Source organism: Oncorhynchus mykiss, unplaced genomic scaffold (genome assembly GCF_057628025.1).
Source record: "Oncorhynchus mykiss isolate SJ-2025 unplaced genomic scaffold, ASM5762802v1 scaffold98, whole genome shotgun sequence".
NCBI lineage: Eukaryota > Metazoa > Chordata > Actinopteri > Salmoniformes > Salmonidae > Oncorhynchus > Oncorhynchus mykiss.
The window spans coordinates 2,447,501-2,457,500 of NW_028322097.1; the positions used below are offsets into that span (position 1 = coordinate 2,447,501).

General features: G+C 45.6%; 1 protein-coding gene across 3 annotated transcripts in view; it reads left to right on the top strand.

Moving 5' to 3' along the window:
• LOC149970068 (protein diaphanous homolog 3-like) overlaps positions 1–10,000 on the top strand; it is a 359,874-nt gene that overhangs the window by 101,314 nt on the left and 248,560 nt on the right. For 2 of the 3 annotated variants that reach the window (XM_090228747.1, XM_090228749.1), the window contains one exon: positions 6,725–6,820. In XM_090228747.1, the coding sequence (XP_090084873.1) occupies positions 6,725–6,820 (96 nt within the window). Of the gene's footprint in view, positions 1–6,724; positions 6,821–6,929; positions 6,945–10,000 lie in introns of those variants that run through there. The other variant, XM_090228748.1, reaches the window with a different exon arrangement.

Genomic DNA, 10,000 nt, shown 5'->3' on the forward strand with positions numbered 1-10,000 from the left:
CCGGGGTGTCTGAAATGGCTCTTGGTGATGTTTGACCCATTCCCTTGACTGTGTTGACCATTCCCCTGACTGTGTTGACCATTCCCATGACTGTGTTGACCATTCCCATGACTGTGTTGACCATTCCCCTGACTGTGTTGACCATTTCCTTGACTGTGTTGACCATTCCCTTGACTGTGTTGACCATTCCCTTGACTGTGTTGACCATTCCCTTGACTGTGTTGACCATTCCCTTGACTGTGTTGACCATTCCCCTGACTGTGTTGACCATTCCCTTGACTGTGTTGACCATTCCCCTGACTGTGTTGACCATTCCCTTGACTGTGTTGACCATTTCCTTGGCTGTGTTGACCATTCCCCTGACTGTGTTGACCATTCCCTTGACTGTGTTGACCATTCCCTTGACTGTGTTGACCATTCCCTTGGCTGTGTTGACCATTCCCTTGGCTGTGTTGACCATTCCCTTGACTGTGTTGACCATTCCCCTGACTGTGTTGACCATTCCCCTGACTGTGTTGACCATTCCCTTGACTGTGTTGACCATTCCCCTGACTGTGTTGACCATTCCCATGACTGTGTTGACCATTCCCATGACTGTGTTGACCATTCCCTTGACTGTGTTGACCATTCCCTTGACTGTGTTGACCATTCCCCTGACTGTGTTGACCATTCCCTTGACTGTGTTGACCATTCCCTTGACTGTGTTGACCATTCCCTTGACTGTGTTGACCATTCCCTTGACTGTGTTTACCATTCCCCTTGACTGTGTTGACCAGGTAGCCTAGTGGTTAGAGGGGGAGGCAGGTAGCCTAGTGGTTAGAGGGGGGAGGCAGGTAGCCTAGTGGTTAGAGGGGGGAGGCAGGTAGCCTGGTGGTTAGAGGGAGGAGGCAGGTAGCCTAATGGTTAGAGGGGGGAGGCAGGTAGCCTAGTGGTTAGTGGGGGGAGGCAGGTAGCCTAGTGGTTAGAGGGGGGAGGCAGGTAGCCTGGTGGTTAGAGGGGGGAGGCAGGTAGCCTAGTGGTTAGAGGTGGGAGGCAGGTAGCCTAGTGGTTAGAGGGGGAGGCAGGTATCCTAGTGGTTAGAGGGGGAGGCAGGTAGCCTAGTGGTTAGAGGGGGAGGCAGGTAGCCTAGTGGTTAGAGCATTGGACTAGTAACTGACAGGTTGCTGGATCAAAACCCCGAGCTGACAAGGTAAAAATCTGTCATTCCTCCCCTGAACAAGGCAGTTAACCCACTGTTCCCTGGTAGGCCATCATTGAAAATAAGAACTTGTTCTTAACTGACTTGCCAAGTTAAATCAAGGTTAAAATATCTAAAGTTCTGTTAAATCTTCAAGGCTTCACTCCCAAACACTCCTGTCTTCCTTCTCCTCCTCTTCCTCACTCAAAACAATCCTATAGACTTAATTACTAGATCTACCGTAGCGAACATACTTAGTAACTAGATCTACCGTAGCTAACAGACTTAGCTAACAGACTTAGCTAACAGACTTAGCTAACAGACTTAGTAACTAGATCTACCGTAGCTAACAGACTTGGCTAACATACTTAGTAACTAGATCTACCGTAGCTAACAGACTTGGCTAACATACTTAGTAACTAGATCTACCGTAGCTAACATACTTAGCTAACAGACTTAGCTAACAGACTTAGTAACTAGATCTACCGTAGCTAACAGACTTAGCTAACAGACTTAGCTAACAGACTTAGCTAACAGACTTAGTAACTAGATACACCGTAGCTAACAGACTTAGCTAACAGACTTAGCTAACAGACTTAGCTAACATACTTAGCTAACAGACTTAGCTAACAGACTTAGTAACTAGATCTACTGTAGCTAACAGACTTAGCTAACAGACTTAGCTAACAGACTTAGTAACTAGATCTACTGTAGCTAACAGACTTAGTAACTAGATCTACCATAGCTAACATACTTAGTAACTAGATCTACCATAGCTAACAGACTTAGCTAACAGACTTAGTAACTAGATCTACCATAGCTAACAGACTTAGCTAACAGACTTGGTAACTAGATCTACCGTAGCTAACAGACTTAGTAACTAGATCTACCATAGCTAACAGACTTAGCTAACAGACTTAGCTAACAGACTTAGTAACTAGATCTACCATAGCTAACAGACTTAGTAACTAGATCTACCGTAGCTAACATACTTAGTAACTAGATCTACCATAGCTAACATATTTAGTAACTAGATCTACCGTAGCTAACAGACTTAGTAACTAGATCTACCAAAGCTAACATACTTAGTAACTAGATCTACCGTAGCTAACAGACTTAGTAACTAGATCTACCATAGCTAACAGACTTAGCTAACAGACTTAGTAACTAGATCTACCATAGCTAACAGACTTAGTAACTAGATCTACCGTAGCTAACAGACTTAGTAACTAGATCTACCGTAGCTAACAGACTTAGTAACTAGATCTACCATAGCTAACAGACTTAGTAACTAGATCTACCATAGCTAACAGACTTAGTAACTAGATCTACCGTAGCTAACAGACTTAGTAACTAGATCTACCATAGCTAACAGACTTAGTAACTAGATCTACCGTAGCTAACAGACTTAGTAACTAGATCTACCGTAGCTAACAGACTTAGCTAACAGACTTAGTAACTAGATCTACCATAGCTAACAGACTTAGTAACTAGATCTACCGTAGCTAACAGACTTAGCTAACAGACTTAGCTAACAGACTTAGCTAACAGACTTAGCTAACAGACTTAGTAACTAGATCTTAGCTAACAGACTTAGTAACTAGATCTACCGTAGCTAACAGACTTAGTAACTAGATCTACCGTAGCTAACATATTTAGTAACTAGATCTACCGTAGCTAACAGACTTAGTAACTAGATCTACCATAGCTAACAGACTTAGTAACTAGATTTACCATAGCTAACAGACTTAGCTAACAGACTTAGTAACTAGATCTACCATAGCTAACATACTTAGTAACTAGATCTACCGTAGCTAACAGACTTAGTAACTAGATCTACCGTAGCTAACAGACTTAGCTAACAGACTTAGCTAACAGACTTAGTAACTAGATCTTAGCTAACAGACTTAGTAACTAGATCTACCGTAGCTAACAGACTTAGTAACTAGATCTACCGTAGCTAACATATTTAGTAACTACATCTACTGTAACAATGGACTGTTTTCTTCTGTTGTGTGTGTGTTGATGGGAGCCAATGGGATTACGCCTGCAGATGTCTCCCAGGGCCAAACACAGACCTCTTTACATTTTAATTAAGCCCAGTGTTTTAGGGAAAGGAAAGAAGAAAGCCCAAACGGAGGCTCTTCCTTTTTCCTCAAGATTAACCTCCACTCTTTCCCACTTCTACCACACACACACACACACACACACACACACACACACACTACTGCCTCCTGCACCACCCGGCTCTGCCTGCGCCGTAATTAGAACACAAGACAATTACCCAGCTTCCTCTTGGGAGGCACATTTTGTTCTCTTAATCTGGTGTCTTAAATAATTAAAGCAGCCATGAAACCCCATGTTGTCTCTCTCCCCCGTACTCCCCTGGCCTCTATCTGATCTCTGTCTCCTCTCCTCTAACCCTCTGTTACTGTAGTGAGGTTGAGGAGGTGCACTGCTGTTTGCTCTCTGTATCTCCTCTGGTCTCTGTATCTCCTCTGGTCTCTGTATCTCCTCTGGTTTTTGTATCTCCTCTGGTCTCTGTATCTCCTCTGGTCTCTGTATCTCCTCTGGTCTCTGTATCTCCTCTGGTTTCTGTATCTCCTCTGGTTTCTGTATCTCCTCTGGTCTCTGTATCTCCTCTGGTGTCTGTATCTCCTCTGGTTTCTGTATCTCATCTGGTCTCTGTATCTCCTCTGGTCTCTGTATCTCCTCTGGTCTCTGTATCTCCTCTGGTTTCTGTATCTCGTCTGGTTTCTGTATCTCCTCTGGTTTCTGTATCTCCTCTGGTCTCTGTATCTCCTCTGGTTTCTGTATCTCCTCTGGTCTCTGTATCTCCTCTGGTCTCTGTATCTCCTCTGGTCTCTGTATCTCCTCTGGTCTCTGTATCTCCTCTGGTGTCTGTATCTCCTCTCTGTATCTCATCTGGTCTCTGTATCTCCTCTGGTGTCTGTATCTCCTCTCTGTATCTCCTCTGGTCTCTGTATCTCCTCTCTGTATCTCCTCTCTGTATCTCCTCTGGTCTCTGTATCTCCTCTCTGTATCTCCTCTGGTCTCTGATCTCCTCTGGTCTCTGATCTCCTCTGCTCTCTGCGTCTTCCCATCTATCTTTTCAGTTTCTGCAGTTTCTCTCTCTCTCTCCTCTCCCCCCATCTCTCTCTCCTCTCCCCCATCTCTCTCTTCCTCTCCCCCATCTCTCTCTCCTCTCCCCCATCTTTCTCTCCTCTCCCCCATCTCTCTCTCCTCTCCCCCATCTTTCTCTCCTCTCCCCCATCTCTCTCCCCCTTCTCTCTCTTCCTCTCCCCCATCTCTCTCTCCTCTCCCCCATCTCTCTCTCCTCTCCCCCCATCTCTCGCTCTCTCTCTCCCCCATCTTTCTCTCCTCTCCCCCCATCTCTCTCTTCCTCTCTTGGTCCATCGGTCTCTCCGTTTCCTCTCTGTCTCTCGCTCTCTCTCCCCCATCTCGCTCTCTCTCCCCCATCTCTCTCTCCTCTCCCCCATCTCTCTCTCCTCTCCCCCCATCTCTCTCTTCCTCTCTTGGTCCATCAGTCTCTCCGTTTCCTCTCTCTCTCTCTCTCCCCCATCTCTCTCTCCTCTCCCCCATCTCTATCTCCTCTCCCCCCATCTCTCTCTTCCTCTCTTGGTCCATCAGTCTCTCCGTTTCCTCTCTGTCTCTCTCTCTCTCTCTCCCCCATCTCTCTCTCCTCTCCCCCATCTCTCTCTCCTCTCCCCCCATCTCTCTCTCCTCTCCCCCCATCTCTCTCTCCTCTCCCCCTATCCCTCGCTCTCCTCTCTCTCCTCTCCCCCCATCTCTCTCTCCTCTCCCCCCATCTCTCTCCCCCCCCCCCATCTCTCTCTCCTCTCCCCCCATCTCTCTCTCCTCTCCCCCCATCTCTCACTCCTCTCCCCCCCATCTCTCTCTTCCTCTCTTTGTCCATCGGTCTCTCCGTTTCCTCTCTGTCTCTCTCTCCTCTCCTCCTCTCCTGTCCTCTGTGTATTGGGATATGTAGGTCTTTAACAGCAGCTATCATCATATTGATATTGGCGCCGTTATGCCAGCAGGGCCGTTAGACAGAATGTTCTCCGCTATGTGAACCCACCGTGTGTGTGTGTGTGTGTGTGTGTGTGTGTGACAGGGCCAACTCTGACCCCTCTGCTTCACAGCTTTCCCATAATCCTCTCCTCCACAGCCCTCCGCTGGTGTGAGATCTTGTTAGGACCGGGCGTGACCACCGCCCGTACACACACACACACACACACACACACACACACACACACACACACACACACACACACACTGCGGAGCAGGGTGGGATGCTACCCAGTAGAATCTGCTAGTTCTGCCGTCGTCCGTAACATTCATGTTTTCATTGTGTCTGTCATCGCTGTCTGATGGAAACTGTCACACGCATCACACACACAAACATGTGTAACAGTGTGTGTGTAACAGTGTGTGTGTGTGTGTAACAGTGTGTGTGTAACAGTGTGTGCGTGTGTGTGTAACAGTGTGTGCGTAACAGTGTGTGTGTAACAGTGTGTGTGTGACATGTTAACAGTGTGTAACGGTGTGTGTGTAACAGTGTGTGTGTAACAATGTGTGTGTAACAGTGTGTGTGTAACAGTGTGTAACAGTGTGTGTGTGTAACAATGTGTGTGTAACAGTGTGTAACAGTGTGCGTGTAACAGTGTGTAACAGTGTGTGTGTAACAGTGTGTAACAGTGTGTGTGTAACAGTGTGTAACAGTGTGCGTGTAACAGTGTGTAACAGTGTGCGTGTAACAGTGTGTAACAGTGTGTGTGTAACAGTGTGTAACAGTGTGCGTGTAACAGTGTGTGTGTAACAGTGTGTGTGTAACAGTGTGTGTGTGTGTGTGTGTGTAACAGTGTGTAACAGTGTGTGTGTAACAGTGTGTAACAGTGTGTGTGTAACAGTGTGTGTGTAACAGTGTGTGTGTAACAGTGTGTGTGTAACAGTGTGTGTGTAACAGTGTGTGTGTAACAGTGTGTGTGTGTAACAGTGTGTGTGTGTAACAGTGTGTGTGTAACAGTGTGTGTGTGTAACAGTGTGTGTGTAACAGTGTGTGTGTAACAGTGTGTAACAGTGTGTGTGTAACAGTGTGTGTGTGTAACAGTGTGTAACAGTGTGTGTGTAACAGTGTGTAACAGTGTGCGTGTAACAGTGTGTAACAGTGTGTGTGTAACAGTGTGTAACAGTGTGCGTGTAACAGTGTGTGTGTAACAGTGTGTGTGTAACAGTGTGTGTGTGTGTGTGTGTAACAGTGTGTGTGTAACAGTGTGTAACAGTGTGTGTGTAACAGTGTGTGTGTAACAGTGTGTGTGTAACAGTGTGTAACAGTGTGTGTGTAACAGTGTGTGTGTAACAGTGTGTGTGTGTAACAGTGTGTGTGTGTAACAGTGTGTGTGTAACAGTGTGTGTGTAACAGTGTGTAACAGTGTGTGTGTAACAGTGTGTGTGTGTAACAGTGTGTAACAGTGTGTGTGTAACAGTGTGTGTGTAACAGTGTGTAACAGTGAGTGTCTCTTCCAGCCGTCCAGGATGAACAGGGTCTGGAAGCAAAGAGATCCATCAAGAAGAGGATCAAACAGCTGAAGGTGCTGGACCCAAAGATCGCCCAGAACCTCTGTGAGTACTGAGACACATACACACACACACACACACACACACACACACACACACACACAAAGATTGCCCAGAACCTCTGTGAGTGCTGAGACACACACAAACACAAAGATCGCCCAGAACCTCTGTCAGTACTGAGACACACACTGTTAACATCTAAGTTACACACTAGAGGTCGACCAATACCGATCATTGGAGGACCAAAAAAAGCCGACACAGACACACACACACACACACACAGACACACACACACACACACACACACCTGTTTCAAACATACCTCAGAACATGTGTCAACATTGCCTTTCAATCCAGACTTGGTTAAAACATTTGCAGTGACTCAATTAGTGGAATAGTTTTATTTGGATACGTTTTGCTGCACAGCGGAAGTAGAAAGGTTAACACAACATTCTCCAGTTCCTCGTTGATCTCTGTGTGTTTTCTCCAGTTCCTCGTTGATCTCTGTGTGTTTTCTCCAGTTCCTCGTTGATCTCTGTGTGTTTTCTCCAGTTCCTCGTTGATCTCTGTGTGTTTTCTCCAGTTCCTCGTTGATCTCTGTGTGTTTTCTCCAGTTCCTCGTTGATCTCTGTGTGTTTTCTCCAGGTTGATCTCTGTGTGTTTTCTCCAGTTCCTCGTTGATCTCTGTGTGTTTTCTCCAGTTCCTCATTGATCTCTGTGTGTTTTCTCCAGTTGATCTCTGTGTGTTTTCTCCAGTTCCTCGTTGATATCTGTGTGTTTTCTCCAGTTCCTCGTTGATCTCTGTGTGTTTTCTCCAGTTCCTCGTTGATCTCTGTGTGTTTTCTCCAGTTCCTCGTTGATCTCTGTGTGTTTTCTCCAGTTCCTCGTTGATCTCTGTGTGTTTTCTCCAGTTCCTCGTTGATCTCTGTGTGTTTTCTCCAGTCCCTCATTGATCTCTGTGTGTTTTCTCATCTTCCTCATTGATCTCTGTGTGTTTTCTCCAGTCCCTCGTTGATCTCTGTGTGTTTTCTCCAGTTGATCTCTGTGTGTTTTCTCCAGTTCCTCGTTGATCTCTGTGTGTTTTCTCCCGTTCCTCGTTGATCTCTGTGTGTTTTCTCCAGTTCCTCATTGATCGCTGTGTGTTTTCCCCAGTTCCTCGTTGATCTCTGTGTGTTTTCTCCAGTTCCTCATTGATCGCTGTGTGTTTTCCCCAGTTCCTCATTGATCTCTCGTCGGCTTAAGCTGTAGGATGTAGGAACTGTAGAAGTGTTGCTTGTCCCAAATGGCTACCTAGATAGTGGCTACTCCTTATTCAGGCCCGTTGGTCCAAAGTAGTTTACTGTGTAGGGGACTAGGGTGGCGTTTTGGGAAGCAGCCCAGTGTTCGTGTTGGTCATTATTATGTGTAGATGTGGAGTATTGAGAGGCGTAGGAGGCAGAGACGGAGAGATGGGAAAAACACTCACTCATCCGTCAGTCAGTCAATCAAACATAGAGGTCAGAGGTCAGCGTATAAATGCTTCTTCTCTCTTTCTCTCCTTTGCTCTCTCTCGCTATGTCTCTGTCTGTCTCTCTCTCTCTCTCTCTCTGTCTCACTCTCTCTGTCTCTCTCTCTTTCTCTCTCTCTCTTTCTCTCTGTCTCTCTCTCTCTCTCTCTCTCTCTCTGTCTCTCTCTCTCTCTCTGTCTCTCTCTCTCTGTCTCTCTCTCTATCTCTCTCTGTCTCTGTCTCTCGCTCTCTCGCTCTCTCTCTCTCGCTCTCTCTCTCTCGCTTTCTTTCTTTTCAACTCGCTTTTAACTTTTATCTCTAACTTTCTGTGGTTTCTTTCGTTCTGGTGAATATTTGTTTGTACTCTCGGGATCTGCACAAAGAGAATAGGAAGTTAGCATTGTCTCTATCGCTCTCTCTCCTTCCTTCCTTCCTTCCTCTCTATCTCTTTCCTTCCTTCCTCTCTCTCTCTTTCCTTCCTTCCTCTCTCTCTCTCTTTCCTTCCTTCCTTCCTCTCTCTCTCTTTCCTTCCTTCCTTCCTCTCTCTCTTTCCTTCCTTCCTTCCTCTCGCTCTTTCCTTCCTTCCTCTCCTCTCTACATCTCAGTAGGTCTTCTCCTCTCTCTCATTCCTCTCTCCTCTCTCCTTCCTCTCCTCATCTCAGTAGGTCTTCTCCTCTCTCTCCTTCCTCTCTCCTCTCTCTCCTTCCTCTCCTCTCTACATCTCAGTAGGTCCTCTGTCAGTAATCCCAGTGTTGTGGTTGGTCCATCATCATGTTATAATGAACAAGAGATGGAAGGAGGAGAGGAAGAGGTTGACTAGACTACAGAGAGGAAGAGATTGACTAGACTACAGAGAGGTAGAGGAAGCTATTTTAATGAAGGTTCTGCAACACTAGCGCAACACTAGGGCTCACTCCTATCCTGACTACTCTAACACACACACACACACACACACACACACCCCCCACTTGGTATGAATTAGGATCCCCATTAGTCCTGCAAAAGCATCAGGTTCTCTTCCTGGGATCCACATGAAACGTTATGTAGTACAGAACATTATTAATCAAGGACTGAAATACATGTAACATGTCACACAGCCTCCATATCAGTACATACACACATTATCTATGTCTGGTACATACACACATTATCTATGTCTAGTACATAGTACAGACCACATTATCTAGGTCTAGTACATAGTACAGTCCACATGATCTATGTCTAGTACATAGTACAGTCCACATTATCTATGTCTGGTACATCACACATTATCTATGTCTGGTACATAGTACAGTCCACATTATCTATGTCTAGTACATAGTACAGTCCACATTACATTTAACATGTCACACAGCCTCCATATCAGTACATACACACATTATCCATGTCTGGTACATACACACATTATCTAGGTCTGGTACATACACACATTATTCATGTCTGGTACAAACACACATTATCCATGTCTGGTACATACACACATTATCTAGGTCTGGTACATACACACATTATCTATGTCTGGCACATAGTACAGGCCACATTATCTATGTCTAGTACATAGTACAGGCCACATTATCTATGTCTAGTACATAGTACAGTCCACATTATCTAGGTCTAGTACATAGTACAGTCCACATTATCTAGGTCTAGTACATAGTACACACCACATTATCTATGTCTAGTACATAGTACAGGCCACATTATCTATGTCTAGTACATAGTACAGGCCACATTATCTA